A 17,061-nucleotide genomic window follows, 5' to 3' on the forward strand; every position below is an offset into this window, starting at 1 on the left:
GGGCGGGCAGCCCTTAAATGAAGTACTTGTGTCCATTACATCAACACATATATTATAGAAACCACAAATCAACTTTTGGAAACAGTGTTTTCTGAATGGGTTCAGCATGTTAGGTTTAATGAAAACTTATCATTTGCATTACATCTTGAGTCAACATGTTGCAGATTCTGATCACAGGAACCAAAAAAGAATGTATGAATTGCAATTGCTAAATTGGCTGGATCCACAAACTTTCCCAGTCTCTCGATCTGTACTCAATTTTTTAAACTAGTACAGTGGTCTAGAACTGTCATTTTTGCATGTCTTTCCTCATTTTTTAAGCAGAAGTCATTGTGCTAGAACTTTATGAGAGTTTAGAGGTTGATCACTTTAACGTGGAGGAGAAGAAACCAAAATGTTTCAGTTCTAAAAGAAAAAAAAAAAGTAATCTAAAAACCTCAGAGAAAGCATTGCCCTTGTAGCCACAACTAATTCAACAAAATACTTGAGCACCTGCCCAGTGAAAGCATATAGGTAATCCAGTGTTGTCTGCAGTCCCATGGATAGGCATTTAATACTGAACATGTGCTTATGCCTTCTGCTCAGATAAAGCTCACCCTAGTTGCTTAATTTGCTGCTGCAAACAGTGTATGTCCATCTGTATTGTGCCTGTCATTCAACCACCAGTGAGGCCACCACCTGGAACTGGGATCCAGGAAATTACCTGTTGGGGGTGCCTTCACCCCCAGCTATTTGGGCCATTGTTAAACTGATGGACCTGGAACAACTTTCAGCCTGGTTTTGCACAGCAGTGTAACTGCATCAGAGTGAGACATCCAAGCAGGCTCACCAATTCTGAGCAACTTCTACTGGAAGGAACCTCAAGCCATGGAGCTGAGGATCACTTACTGCTTCAGATGAGTACAGAACCAAAGTCCCAGGGAACACACCATGGTGGGCACCCACTGCTAAACGTACATGCCACCATTTTTAGGCTCCCTGATGCTTATTTTTTCCTCGGTGTATAATGTTTCATTTTTCACTACAATGGCACGGTTGCAGCAGCAAGAGTGGAGAACAGTCCCCTGCCAGGTCTAGAGCCAGTGGTGGCAGGCAGGTTATTCCCAGGGTGAAAGCTGGGACTCCACAACTCTGAAGGGTAAGAGAGGCTGAATCTCACATTCCCTCCCACTGAGCTTTTGTAGTAAGAAGAACTCCTCTGTCTAATTACTCATTTATTCCTCTCTTGATTTTTGGCAATAGGAACCTATCTCAGGCTCTGAATCCCATTTTCAGAGTGTGACCTACTTAACTCTTTTGTAGTTCAAGAAAGAATTTGAAACTGTAGACCTTACCTGGCTGTCAGTGTCTCGTTACAAGCCTTGCAGGTAGGATTTCATACTCACCTGCACCCAGAGATTCCTATTTAGTTCTCACTAACTGCATGCCCCACACCCATGCTATAGGCAACTTCTGCTCAGTGTGCTCAACTCTATTCACAATCATCCCAACCTTCCATGTATTCTGAGTAGGAAGAAATCCAAAGCAGGGGACTCGAACTCATTCTGAGGATTCCTTACTGCATCTAGTGTTAAGTGATTACACATTTCACAGCATCTCCTACAAAATGAACATGCTATAACAGTCAAAGCTTAAGGAAATCAACCACCAGCTTGATGCCGAAAAGTGTTATTCACAACTATTTAGAAAAAAATAAAAAAGAGTCAGTTTGGTTATGGAATGTCATTTTTATCAACCTTCTTTCCTTACCTTCACACAGTGATATGTTGCATTAGCAGCACAGACCAAGTTGTTATTAGGCCAGCCGTCCAAATCTGAATCCTCACCACAGATGCGTCCATCACCAGCATAACCTGTCCTACATTCACATTTGTACATAGGATCACTGAAATGGCCCAGATAGATGCACTCTGCAGACTTATGGCAGCTGTGGGTCTTGTCCTTGCATGGATTCTCAGGTTCACAGACCTGTAACAGATAGAGCATACTCACTGAAAACTCAAAACATTCACAGCCAGCTGTGCGTGCCTCAACTTTCTCAAAATCAGGTCAGTTATTTAGATGCCTAAAGACAGGAACTTTGTTTTCATTATGGTTAAGTCAGACTCTCTGTCAGTTTACAACTCCAGAAAATGTGTATAATTAAAATAATTAAAACAAACCACAGGAAAAAGTGGACTTATTCAAAAAGCAATTACAATGATCAACAATTTCAGAACTCTATCTGTTTGTTTCCAGAAATCATTAATCCCCAGAAATTAACTGCAACAGAAAGTAGACTGTACACATCTCTTTCCTTTAGTGTTCTGCCTGTCAGTATGCAAGGACTATCTTATTTTCTTAAATCAGAGACACTAATGAATTCTCATGTTTCCCTCAAGTTTTTGTTACCTCTTTCTTATCACCGCTTATTTTCATTGACAACATCTGAGAATCTTATACAGATGTTTTATATTTAGACTTCACAAGTCAAACCAAACACAGATTGATTCAATATCAACAGAGAAGGAATCCCATGACATCCATTTTAATGTTTTGTCTATCAAAACTGTAGTCTTCAATATCACTTCCACTTCCTTCTGTCCTTCATCACTGATAGATGTTGGCCCAATGGAATTTAGGGAGTGAGAATGTCAGACATCTCTGATGACACCCACATTAACAGCATTATATTTATGGAGAGAACAATCTTGATTCTTCAGTTTCAGGTCCCCAGAGTAAGTATGTATGTCTGAGAGACAGGAATGCAAAGCAGGGAAATGCTTGCTCCTCACATCTTACACTCATTTGGTGCAACTGTACAGGTGCCTAGAGAAAATAAAACCTCAAGCCCAAATTCAGCATTTTGTTACTTGAACCAAAAACACCCTGCTACAGCAGATATCTATTTCAAGTTATCTTCGTACAGTATCAAAATTTATCATACACTTTAATTCACAGGTATTTTCAGGTGAGAATTATTCAGTTTCAAAGCCAATTCAAATTCTCTTTGACATCACTTACTTGTTTCTCTGTCTTGGCAACTTCCAGCCCTACCCCATAGGGTTGACTTCCTTTATAACGTGGAGGACATGGCAAACAGTGGAAACCTGGATTTGTGTTTACACAGCGATGGACTTGATTCACCTTAAAGCAAACATCTGACACAGCTATACACTGTAGGAAAAGAAGGAAATGAGAAACAGTTAGATGGCTGTCTAATTCTCAGATAATTAAAATTTCAGTGATTTACTGATGTTAATAGGAACAAATTGATACCTCATCAAGATCCTCACAGACAGTACCATTGCCAAGGTAACCTGCTGGGCATGGCCCACATGACCAAGACCCATCTGGGTAACTGTTGCATTCTGCTCCAGGAAAGCAAGGATTTGACAAACATCCATCTGGAAAAGACACATAATAAATTAAGTTAGGAGCATAAAAGGCATGTAAAACTTCATTTAAGAAACAGGTATTCTCTGTTCACTAGCTTAAAATCACATCTGATGCAACAGACTCTTATAAAAACTCTTATAACTGGGGTTACTAACTTAATATACTATTGATTTAGTATGAAAATATTACAGATTGCTACATCCATTTGAATACATTACAGCATATTGAAGCCCAGTTTAAGAAACATATCCTTGTTCAGGAGAACTCAGTATTAAGAATTTATATAAAATCCCCCTGATCTAAACAGCACCCAAAATAGTTAAATGTGCTTTCCTGAAACAAAGATATAATTAGTAGACTTCTGTAGAGTCAATTCATAATTACCCATTAAAGAAATAACAGCAATAATAATTACTCAGACTGAATAAAGAATGACTAAATACCAATTGGGCAATCCTTCTTATTGCACATATCATGTTGCCTGGTATCTCCCACACATGGCTTTCCTCCATACTGTGGCTCTGGACTGTTACAGAGGCGAGACCTCTCACGAATTCCTCCTCCACAGGTAACAGTGCAGGCAGACCATGGAGACCAAGGACCCCAGTGGCCATTCACTAGGATATGTAGAAGAAAAGAGCATCACAGGATTTATACTGGGGACATTTGGTGCCAATGACAAAAGCCTTTCTTCAGATCCCTGACTGGAAGCAGATTCCCACTACACAGACAGGAAGAAAGATGCTGGCAAAGCCTCACTCTAAGATAGCAATATTTCAGAAACAAACAAATAAAAAATACCCAACTGCTTTATAGGCATTTTTTGGCTAGTAATTCAAAACAACATGACGTGCTCACTGGCATGGTATATTTCCATTTAAGTTGATCAGAGCAAGTACAATGCCTTCAAAGCTCCCTACTAAGCTTTCATTTTATACAGAAAGCAAGGGTGTGACCACAGGATACAAATTTCTGCTGAGCCAAACCTGAGCTCTGTGGCTTTTTTTATGGCAACATTATGCTCAGTAAGGCTGCAGCTATTATTTTTGTTTCACAATTCATTCATCAGTGTATCCTCAACAGAATTGCTTGCCTCAGTATAAATAACTATTTCAATGACTCTTCTGCACATTTTATATTGGTACAACTCTACTGATCCTGTTGTCATCAATCCTGAATTTTCCTGAAATACTAACATCTTTGAAACAAACTCTGTGTTCAACCTTGGTACTGAAAAAAAAAAAAAAAAATAACGGCAATGGTGTATGTCCTTAAATAAATAACCTTTTCAATAACTTTGAATGCACAGGTAGATCAAAAATTAGACTGTGTACAGTTATTTAAGTACTATATTGTTAGAAGCCTGACATCAGTTTCAAGCTCATATCCTATAAGTAGAAAGGAAAGGCTGAACAGAGGGAATGAAGATAGACATACAAAGGGAAAGAATTCAGTAAAATTTATATGTAAGTGAAAGTGAGTGGGCTGAATAGTATAAAAAGGTTTAAAAAGGTAGATGAGGAATAAATTATAACAATAATTAAATCTGTTGAATATGTGTAAAATATGTATGCATACTTTCAAAGAAACCTGGCTATCAGGCAACTGTATGTCTATTCCTAACATGTACTGTTATCAACCTCCTCTTAGATAGAAAGTGTTTATATCTTTGATATGCAGAGATAAATCACTAAGTTATAAAATGAATTTTTCTCAAACTCTTAATGTTTAAAGCCAAATCATAACTTGGGAAGTTTACAAAAACCTCCAACTGCATTGTTGTCCTCATTTTAAAAGCATCCATGTGTGTTATTTCACCCCTAAGCTACGAATTATGTTTTCCATCACAGAAACTCACTGTAATTTAGATCTGAATAAAGAAAAGAAATTCAGCTGGAATATTATGGAATCACCTTGGATTCAAGACCAGAGACATACCTGGACATGGAGCCTTCTCACACTTCTCTGTTTCACGCCCATTTCCCACACAGTTTTTCCCACCCATCTGGGGGATAGGGGAATTGCAGAGGCGGATGCGGGTGATATTTCCTACTCCACAGGTAACTGAACAGGAAGACCAGGGAGACCAGTGACTCCAGCCACCATCTTGACGTACTGTCAGAGAAAAGAGCAAAACTCAAGGAAATAGCCCACCTGCAGCAGTAATACAAACTCACTTGTAATGACAGGCTTATTAGAAGGTTAACTTCACATCTGAAGAATGTCCCATCCCTTTCCTACCACTGTCACTTACAAAGCCTAGAATGTCAGCATAGGCATTCAAGTACAGCTTTCTTAAGAATCTGTCAACAACATATGACTAACATGGATGCTAGATATTTTACTTAACAAGAAACTTTTTCCAATGAAACAAACACTTGTTTCAAATATATATTTGAACATCTAGCAGCTTCAGCAATAGCCTTACAGTAGCCTGGATATAGCAGCTACCTGCAATAGTATTAACTACAGCTCTGTAGACAGAGTATGATCCTTCTAAGTGCCTTAACTGTATTTCTAAACGCTACTAAGATAATGGAATAGGCCAATAATCATGAATGAATGAAAGATCAAAACATGGCCCCATGTATCATGATTATGAACTGAGTGTTGTCTCCAAACTGACTTCAAACAAGAGACTCAAGTTCATAATGTTAAAGAAGAGATCACACAATATCTTTTTGTTTAACAGAGCTGAGCCTGGAATGTACATACCTATTAAATTGTCAGGAAAAGGAGAAATATTTGAAAGGGGGAAGATGACAAGAAATCTAATGATAGTTACTTTAACTATATGTATATGAATATTCCAATATATACTGTTCTGATTAGTAAGAGTTCATAGGAAATCTAGAATAAGCTTGTTTTCACTTAGAAATGTCCAAAGAAACTTTAAAAAGCATAAATTTGATTACTTACTGCGATGGTCACATTTCTTAAAGCTGCACATCCTTGTCTGGATGTGTGGGCCTGTACAAGCACTCCTGGTGACATCACACGACCTTCCTCGCATCTGAGTCCCAGAGCCACAGGTAACTGAGCACTTCGTCCAGTCTGACCATGGTGACCAGCCCTCCTCACTGTCATCAGCTGCAGAGCAAAAGGTAAGAAAAAGTGCTTAACACTGAAACTCACTCTTATCCTATTTAGATTGATTTTTTTTTTTTTCTGTAGAACATATACTTTGCCCTTTAGATCTCTCTTTTTCTAATTTTGCTTTCCCAATCTGCCACTGAAGTTAGGTTTAATATGGTTTAATGTAATGAGACATTAGCCCAGATAAGAATCCTGGATCTTCATGAACTCGAGTGCTGTGTGTTTGCACGAGGCACTGACCTTTGGAGGAAGAACAACAACTTATTTCTAGAATGGACTGTGCCAAAAACTGAAGTCCCAACTGCCTTTGACTTCAGAATATAGTCGGTATGATGAGATGTGGCCCCACCTCTGAACACAACATAACGGTGGACATTATCAAGAGCACATTGTAAGAATATTCCCTATGCTCTAAATAGGCAAAAAACCTCTGAGTATATTCCAATGCAACTTTATTTAGAACATCTAAGCAAACATTCTCTTCTGCAACAGACTTGTCTAGTACAAAGGGAAATGTACTGAACCCACACTGAAGTCACTTAATGAGTGAAATTATTAAAACTATTGTCATTCCAAAACCTAGTTCACAGTCTGCAATGCTGTCTTAAATATGAAACATTGTCAAGATTCAAAAGTAAAGCATTACACCAAAAGAGGATATATGATAAAAGAAACAAAAAGAGTAGCAGAATGACAATAACAGAGAGGAAAAATAACTTACATTGTTAATAAATATTGCATCAAACTGCATGAAGCTTTTGATCTGGAACTTATCCTCCACAAGGAGACAAGAAGATATCCTAACCTATGTTAGTCTGCTTTAACCAGGCAGTATGAAAAAACAATAGGGCACAGTGATATGGCAAACCAACAAAAATCAGAATGTCCAGCTCTGGAAGACAAAACTGGGGAGAAGAATGCATCTAACCTTCAGTGTCCAAGTTAGCTAGGTAAGTTTTCAGCTTACTTCTAAGCAACCAATATAATCACTGGAGACCAACTCCTCCATAAGGTAACGTCAAGCAGACAAGTTATTGCATATGATCTTTGTATACATACATTGTTTTGATCTTTCCAACACACTAGTAGTGATTTTAAATGTTGCCAGAATATCCTTTTCTTTGGCCAAATACTCACAGTGAGAGCAGACTGGACAGCATTCGCCTTCAACAAAAGATGGATCAGCACAGGAGACTGCTGGGCAGGTGATTTGATGGCACACAATTTTAGAATCCTACAGGCAAAGAAATCAACTTACTGACTTCTGCTCACATACACAGACAAATAAAGGTGCATATCTGGGGAAGTTTCATGTGTGGAAATTCTTTGAATTTATCTAACCGACATGGACATGGGCTCTACTTTTTTTATAAATATCAGTAAGTCTAGGGCAAGCTCTGACTAAACGTGACCTGACCTGAACAGTCGGTCTGAATTAAACACACTATCCATTTCTGAAGAGAAGAGAGTGTTTCCAAAACCTTACCTGGCAGGTACACTTGGTGCAGCTATCTACAATCCAGCTTTCATTATCTGCAAAGACACGGCCATCCTGCCAGCAAACTGACTGGTTCTTTAACGTTTTGTTAGGTCCAATCAATTCCCACATAATTTGGTTCTCTTCAGACTAGAAGATGAAGGAAATGAAAACAAATTGAGTACTTTGTAAGCATACTGTTTTAAATAAACAAAACTGATACACTACTGGATTTAATTCTTCCATTTAAAAAAAAACACATTTTTTTTACATATTTATGTACATAAAGATGATGATCTCAGGTACCGCAATACTATACAGCAACTCTTCAGATAATAGTACAAACACAGTTGCACAATACTAAGGGAAATCTGTTTATAGCAGGTTTGCTTTCCTCTAGTACCACTCATCTTTACATAGGAAGATTTTAGTCCTGAGACATATGGCATAGTAATAAACTTGCTTCAGTGATTATTCTGAATTCACAGATTCAGAATAAGAAGAGAGGAAGCCTACAGTAAAATGAAAACCCCATACATTTACGTACAGTTTAGGTACTCTGTGTAGCCACTTGCTGATGTATTCATAAATGGTATAAGCGTGGCAACAACACTTTAATAGCACACAGGCAAGGTTGGGTTCATCAGCTTTTGATTACCAAAGCAGCAGTAACCTTTAAGAGAATTGATTTCCACTATTTATGAGTGCATGTGTGTGCTCTTTTAAACCCAGTCTGTGAAAACCAAGTCTTCATTAAAGTGTTATACTCAGGAACTACCTAACTAGTCACTATGAAAACGTAGGTCACCTCTACATTATATAGATATACCGAGAGGTATACACATGTAATACAGCCATCCCTACTAACTGCACGGCAGACCTCTTTCAGTTCTTTCAGACTTACAGGTACCTACCACTTTTTGGAGGTTATCAGCTAAGTTGTTCACCACAATGCGCAGGCCAGTGAGCTCTGTGAACATCGTTCCCAGCTCTTCACAGGAGCGGTCACAGAACTCAGCTTTCTCTGGTTTCTCACCCACGTACTCAGTTGTGACAGCAGGGCTCAAGTGAAGGATTTCAGTGCTCTCGTTGATGGTGTTCACTTCAGCTGGTAGCAAGAGAGGGAAAGAGAAGAGTGGCATATACAAAGTTCTTCCACAGATTACAGACTCCTGCTGAAATCACAGATTGGCACCCATGGGTAGGGTTTAAACACATCTATTTTAGCACAGCTTCACACTAGATTATACCCATGAATAAAAGAGAGGGGTTAGATGTCAGCTGCTTCCAATTATAGGCTTTCCCTTTTCAAAATTAAGAGCCAAGCTGTGTCTCACACAGCCCTCACTTTAAAACATTGCAACATTAATTTATGAAGAATAACAGGACACAGTATCAAAAAAGCAAACCCATTTTATCCACTCAGAGCCATGAAAGGTTTAAGATTTGTTCATGATCCATCACACTTTTTTGATACAGAGAAAAAGGTAGGAGAAAGAGTTTTCTTGCAAAAAGTCATTGTCCTTGCTCTGCCCATAAATTCCATGGTTACTTGGATCAAATTCACACCATTATACAATTATTCCAGACTCTGGTCTGCTCTATGTTGCACTGCCTGGTATTAAACTCAGAGGAGCTGTTATAATGATAGTTTAATTTTGAAGTGAAATGGAAGTCAAGCTAAGATCAGGCTGAATATTTGATTTGTCACTCCAAACACTTCTTCATCAGGCAGATCATAATTCAAACAGAACTTTGCATGTATTATACAGAGAGAACTGGATATTTTCTAATATCAGTTTAGAAGACCTCCCTGTCTATAGCAAATTCTTGAAAAAGAATATAACAAAGTATGAGCAGCAATTAATAAAAAAAGAACATAGATAACTAAATAAAACAGTCTGTGTTCTGTATAGCATTTAAGTCTCCACCAGGTAAATATCTTACGCATTCCATGTAAGCTTTCTCTAAGGACTTCATAGTACTCTCAAATTTGGTGTCAGCTATACAGAAATCCATACTGACTTGTTTACCAGATTTAGTAATGTTGTAATAACTCAAGGTTACCAAACAGAAAGGAGAAGCAAAGGGTACAGCAATTTAAAAAGAATAAATCAGCACAGGAACATGTGCCATAAAACATATGCTTCAAGTGACAGAAGTCGGCAATGCTTTAAGAATTTTGAGGGCTTGATTTGATGCTTGACTAAAAGTAAAATGGCATATTTAAATGTACAAGCAATGAAAATGGGAGTAAAATATTCTTCATTCATTTAGAAGGCTAAAAAAAAAAAAGAGCAAAGAACCAACCCATAAGATGACATTAAATAATTACTTCTCAACTACACTTAAAATTATTGGCTTGATGTGCTTTTAAATTAGCTATGAAGTATCTGCTGCTAGCCAAGGTCTACAAAAAATTGTTTGCAGTATTCCAGAGTTGAAGTAATTGTCCAGCTTCACTTACAGGATGGAAGAAAACCAATATACCACATAGCAGATCAGATCTCTGTGTCATAACTGTTTACTTCAGCTGCTTTTTGGTTCCCTGGAAAGAATGCAATTTTCCTACCGCATTGAAACACTAGGTTTCTCAGATTCCCCCATAGCACTTCTCAGGTCATTAATTTCATATTTCTCAAGCCAACATGGAGTGTGCCTTGACCGGAACATTCTGAGGACATTAATAAAGCTGCAATCTCAGCAGGAAACATAAACCAAAACTATGTTAGAAGAACTAAATCCACACTTCCTACTGGTACTTGGCAGTGACTGAAAGAAGATGCCTGGGGATCACTGGGAAATCAGCTCTCTGCTGCTGGCTTCCTGCTAATTTCCTAAGGACCACATGATTATCTTTAAAATGAGAAACCAGAAAAGCAGAATGTGCATCCTTTCACATATGCAAATGTCATTCTGTTGATCTAGCTGAAGGGATTTTATTGATGTGCCTATTTAGGCATGTTTTTGTCATCTCTCCTACCCAGCGCTGTGTGTAAGCCCTGCCTAAAGTATTTACAGCCACCACTACAGAAATACTTTCCTACCCTCAACCCAACAGCAATCCCAAGCTACCATTTCACCATACCTCACATTCTCATACTCAGATTAAAGATACAGTAGGAAAACACAGTCCTGCTTTTGAAAAAGCAGCTGGCTTTTTGTGTCTTCAAAGCTGAAGGCACTTCATTGGTAACATCTGCCATGTTGTTATGGGACACTCACATGTAAGTATGGCATCTTAGTGCCTGTATCTCAGCTCAATGAGTGAGCCATCAAAATGAGAAAACATGTACCTTGTAGTCAGTAACATATCACCCATGGCTTTTCAACTGTGGTAATTAAGATGGATAGGCAACATTAGAAAATCAGCCATGCATGTAACAAGCCTCTCAAGTAATTCTGATGGCCTCAAGCCACAGCATCTTCAGTTTTGGCACAAATAATTTCCATCTTGTAGTGTTCTCTCCGTGTTGTAAAGTAAAAGTAAAAATACTGTGAATTGAACTAATTGCTAAATACTTCCCAGGAAGGAGAAACAAACAAAAAAAATCTGTATATTTTATCCTGAAAATGCGGGAGTTGACAGATGTGATAAAAAATACATTAAGGAAATATTATCTTTTGGTTATCACTGCAACAGCTGAAGGATATAAGAATTCCACCTAAGGTATGTATCAACGTGCAGAACTTATCCCTTTAGGCTTCCATCAGCTTCCTCTTCACAGCAGAAATACAATAACATCCCATTTCTAATTGGTGATATTTCAAAACATTTGTTAACACTATTTCCCTTTGTGGTAATCAACCAACAATAATATTTTTTAAAAAATGGAGACACTGTTCTTCATTGGTTTCACTGGTTCACTTTCATCTACACCTAGGGATCCCATCCTCTTGACCAAGACTGTTTTGACTAACTACTGAATGTGCCCTCAAGGTTCCACCTCGACTTCTGGGAATTTTGTATCCCCTGGCAAGTGAAGCAGGATGGCTGAACTGTATCCTTCCTGAAACTAACCTCTTTTATTTAGATTACAATTAGATGTAAATACGCGTTCTATTTTCCCACAGAAGTTCTTCTCCTCAAGCGTTTTCTTCCACTAACAAAGTTGAAAACCAGTAATCAGCAGTTCTGAGTAGTTTCTCAATAGTTTCTGAGCACAGAAAACAGCTTGGCTGGGAGAGATGACAACAAACACATAAGGGCATATCTTCTTGCCTGTGCCATCTAAGACCACTGCCCTTCTAGCCCATCTCATATGACTCTAACACATTGTAACACTTCCATCTGAGGTCCTGCACCAGAACACACATCTGGAATGTATGAAATAAGCAACCAAGATGCTTTATCAAGATTTATAAACAGACTAGTAAACTCAGTTAAAGTTTTTGTGCATATACATATATACACACCCCTATATAGATATATACATACATATGTATACACACACATTTATATATCTTAAAGAGACTTTTCATTACAAAATCTCAATACTCTGGCCCCCTTTGAAGAAGTCAAGGCCTACCACTGATTAACTTCTGGGTTTTGCATAAACAAGGGAAAAAGTTGAGTACAATCAGCTTAACTGATTTGCTCTGTCGTATGTTTTAGTGAAGTGACAGAAATAATGGCATTTCAGATGGCAGGAGTTTCTAATAAAACCGTGAAGTTCTGACTGCCTTGTGCATCCACCCCATTCCTCTGATGGACTCAGTTGTCTCTGATTCTTGCCTGAGCTCTTGCCAGTTACAAACACTGGAAAGTAAAATAGCCAGCACCTCCTGTGAGCTCGAGTACAAAACCTCAGTGCATATTTGACAAATTTTCATAACTCTTTCATGATGATTCCAATATATTCCCACACACAGAGGGCTCCCCTCCTGGTGAGGTCAACATGAACCAGACTAATAAGAACATGTCAGCCTGTCACACACATGCCTTACATATCTCTTAAGGTTTTTTTCTTATTTTCCCTAGGTTGTTTTGATTAACAAAGCTTTGGGATTCAAACCCAAAGCCTCTTTCAGTCAAAAAACTTATTGCTGAGGAATTCAGTGTCTTGAAGTCTTGCAGACTTGTTCATGGGCCCGTTGAGAGTCAGAAGCAGAATTCAGAAGCTCAAAGAATCACAGACATCTCATGAAAGAATGTAGACATTTTCATAGATATTTTCCTTCTATTTCTAGACAATAACTTAAAAACGGAAGCTCAGAGTTATAAACCTAAGGAATAAAAACTAAAGTAGTAGGCTAGAGAGTAGAAATGGTATCTCAAGATAGCTAAAAATATGTTCCTATTACCACCAAAGAGCAACTCATTTTCATTTCAAAGGGATCTGTTGCATGATTTTAGGAAAATATGTCACCATTGACATTTCTCATTTTCACAGTGAACTGAACAGTATTAATGACCTAAAAAAGCCTTACTTGACTGGCTTCTCTGGCATCCTTTTTTACGCAGCACATCCTCTATTGAAGTATCAAAGATTAACTGAATATTTTGCAAAAGACCCTGTAATAATAATAATAAAAAAATTAAAACCAGTTACATTAATTTGGGAATAACAAATAACACATCTGTCTCAATCTCATGCTACTGACTGGATTCAGCCATATAATAAATAGGTAAAAAACCAATCTACAAGGCATTAAACACACACACAAAAAGTGTTTATAGTTTTTTTATGTCCAATTTCAGTACTATATGCAACAAAATGAGGTATCTTCTGAAATAAGTCATAATAAAAGTTATTGATCAGGTATGAGCTCAAATCTCCATTTTCATAGCACAGTTTAGAATGTAGTTCTACAAGTCATTCATCATGAGGTCAAAGCCAACTTTTGGAGTTCCTGGCCCATTGCACTTCCATCCTTAGCCAGTTATTTCCATGCACCATAGTTTTCTGTGTCCTCAATTGTGTTGACACTACCCTGAGACAACACTATAAAAACAGACTGGTATCTGTTTCACTTAAAGACTCAAAGAAAAAAAAAAAAAAATCAGACTATTTCAGTGACCCACTTAACAATACAGCCTCAGAACCAGTTATATGAGCACAACTGATGGAGAAACAGTCATGGAGGTAGGAATGGAGAGGCTGTGGGCAAGAACTTCTGGCCTCCCTGCCAAAACTGGTCACCCCACCGAATCACACTCCAGCATGTCATGCTCTGGCTGACAACTAGATGGCACAGCAGGATGAGAAAGAAAGATCTTTTTGAAATTTTTGAAGCCATGAGTTCAAGTCTGATTTCAGCTGTGAGTGAAAAGAAGCCGTCCTTAAAGCACTAGGGCCAGATCACATCACTGTACTAGGCAGGAGGTAATTTTCATTTTATAGGAAAACGAGAAAGTTTTTAATTGCTTCAGTTTAAAGAAAAGAGAAACAATAAATGTTTTAAAAAAAAAATCTCATTTACAGGACTGATGGAAACATTTTTTCTATTTTTTCAATTTTTTTTTTTTCATTTTTTAAATTGAAGTGAAAGGTTATTCAGAATGGCAAACCAAGATATGCTGTTAGGGGATGGACCAACACCACAATCTTCAGCTTCATTGAAAATTCTTTTTTTTCCCCTTCCTCTTCCAAGTAAGAATTTAAAATATCAACAGGCTCTTATGACTTGGATATATTTCAATGGAAAAACAGTTCAAAAAATTTCCAAATAATTCTACAGATCACCAGAAAAATACAACATGGTTAGAAGTCTTACATCTAGAAAAGAAAGTAGATGTTTCCATAGGAAAGTCCATAAAGTGGTTTTGTGCACTTTTCCTGGACTTAGACTTTATTTTACCAGACTTTTGCTTTCAGGAACCCCAAATTCACACAGCACAGATCTAGGAGTGAATAAAAACACACTCTGGAGAAATTCTGCTTGGGAACACCTGTGACCCCCTTAAATCCAAAAGGCTCTGAGGGAACAAAACTGCATCTTCCCAACCTACTTGCAGTTAGTTTTTTACTTCACCAGAGACCCAAGCTTCTCCAGGTTACCTACCCTGAAATGATTCTCCCGAATTGACCCTTTTGCCACATACATCCTGCTGTTCTCTGCTTTCAGCTGCTCATAGAAAGGCTCCTCCAGGATGAAGCTGTCAATAAGGTCACAGCCAACATAGAGGTTGTAGTTCTCCCCTGTTATTTGCACGGTGAGGTTCTTCCACTGTGAGTCCGCAAGGTCCACATCTTCCAGGGAAATCACATTCTGGAAGCCATCCACCCAATAGATAAGGTCCAGGGTGTTGGCCCGGCCATTGGAAATGATCTCAAACTGCCTCTCACTGATGCCAGGCCCCTCTAAAGCAAGGATAGTGCCTCTAGATTGCCTGTCCTGTCTCAGGGTGGCTGAAAGAATAAAGCCCTCATTCTGCCGTATGAGTCTGACAATCTTTTTTAATTTCTCTGGTTTACATGGAGGTATATGGTCAAACCGAATGAAACGATACGCTGGGATAGTGGGGTCTGGACCCCGAAACAATTTTGCTCCAACTGTCTTTCGGTTTATGTTACTGATTTGAAGTAAATCAAAGGTAGTCTCCTCTTCCTTGTCACCATCTGAAAAAGTTAAGAATGTGTGACAATGCATCTATAAAAAGTCTCTTACAAGAAACAACTCTGCACACTATACTTAGCAACTGCAATTATATGACAGAAGTAAGAATCAGTGGCGTAAAACAAATATGTTTTTACTTCCACAAACAGAACTGTTCCTACTGGCATGCAAGTGAATCATATTTTCCACCTGTCATTTTCATTTACATGACAACTCTCTACTTCTGTGTGTGTAGGTCTACGTATGTTCAATTATATAACTAAACATATGGCTATATATTTTATAGCACTACATAATACACACTTGTATATATAAATATACACACATGCTATATGTCATGTATATGCCTACACATGGATGCATGTAACAATGCATCCATTAAATATTTATATATATATTTTTTTTTTATATATATATATATATATATATATATATATATATGAATGGATAGGGAGGTTGAGCCAATTTCTATATTTTGACTATTAATTAATAAAATAAAATAAAATTCTGAGAAGCCATGTGGCCATGTGACAACAGGAAGCAAGAGATTTGCTTTTTAAAGATTCAGGCTAAGAAGTCAGATGTAAATGAGGGTTCTGCACTGTGCCAATTTACATTTTACTTATATTTGGTCTGTACAGGTCTATTTCTCTACCTCTATCTTTTTTAAATATTCACTCCATTCAGTGATTCTCTTCATGTTACTTTTACCATACGCTTCCACTGCAGAGGAAAGTATAACAGCAAGTATTACTGAGACTACATATATTTTGTTCAATAGAGAAAGCAATTTTTCGATATTTATTGGGGAATCTTCATTCAGCAGTATTAAGATGTATCTACCAAAAATACCCCCAGCAACTGGGGACTTTCAGGCACTTCTAAAAAAGTAATATATGATTAATTTGCCCACTGTAGCTCAGGTAAGCCAATGTTTTACACCAACTTTTAGCTTTGGGAGTTATTCTGTATGTAGTTAAGAAGTGTCAGAACTTACCCTGAGCATCTGAGGAAACCCACAGGGTTATCAAGACAGCAAGCCACAACAGCCCACTCCTCTGCAGCATAACTCCTATGAATAAACCAAAAAGTAGTTAAGTATTAGGGAAAGAATATTTATCAACTACAAATATTTTAATTTACCTCATGAAATGCCATAAACAGAGCTCTCATAAGTAACTATACATATAAAATCAGAATCTCTATCTTGTCTGATTCTTGTAATACTTATTCTGGGGTTATTTTCAATGCCAGAAATCAAATATGACATCAGGTGAATGGAAGGGGAAATCCGGATGATAAAGCTCCTTTTTATGTAAATGTCCTTAACAATAAAAAAGGAAAGACATACAGATAATATACATCGTTATTTTTTTCCATGATATTTCAGCAGCTGGCACAAGATACCACATATTAGCAGTTGCATCTTTACTTTGGAGAATTACATTCAGCTGAAATACCTCGCAGGATAATGGGATCTCACTAGATATTGGTTCTGAGTACCAGGGGTACCTTTCAGTACCTTTGTCAGTGCCATCATGCAAATTCCT

At 37.8% G+C, this 17,061-nt stretch overlaps 1 protein-coding gene across 1 annotated transcript in view; it reads right to left on the reverse strand.

Annotated features, from left to right (window-relative positions):
• Positions 1-16,579, reverse strand: part of THBS2 (thrombospondin 2) — a 33,383-nt gene extending 16,804 nt beyond the window's left edge. Inside the window, exons 1-12 of the mRNA XM_026845929.1 lie at positions 16,509-16,579; positions 14,957-15,513; positions 13,382-13,466; positions 8,866-9,059; positions 7,961-8,101; positions 7,612-7,708; positions 6,298-6,468; positions 5,317-5,493; positions 3,822-3,995; positions 3,259-3,386; positions 3,004-3,156; positions 1,750-1,968 (exon numbers count right to left, since the gene is read on the reverse strand). Of these exons, the coding sequence (XP_026701730.1) occupies positions 1,750-1,968; positions 3,004-3,156; positions 3,259-3,386; positions 3,822-3,995; positions 5,317-5,493; positions 6,298-6,468; positions 7,612-7,708; positions 7,961-8,101; positions 8,866-9,059; positions 13,382-13,466; positions 14,957-15,513; positions 16,509-16,578 (2,166 nt within the window). The 5' untranslated portion in view covers position 16,579. The remainder of the gene's footprint in view (positions 1-1,749; positions 1,969-3,003; positions 3,157-3,258; positions 3,387-3,821; positions 3,996-5,316; positions 5,494-6,297; positions 6,469-7,611; positions 7,709-7,960; positions 8,102-8,865; positions 9,060-13,381; positions 13,467-14,956; positions 15,514-16,508) is intronic.
• Between the last annotated feature and the right edge of the window lie 482 nt (positions 16,580-17,061).

The sequence above is a fragment of the Athene cunicularia genome (genome assembly GCF_003259725.1).
Source record: "Athene cunicularia isolate RWA chromosome 3 unlocalized genomic scaffold, athCun1 chr3_part1, whole genome shotgun sequence".
NCBI classification, from domain to species: Eukaryota; Metazoa; Chordata; class Aves; order Strigiformes; family Strigidae; genus Athene; species Athene cunicularia.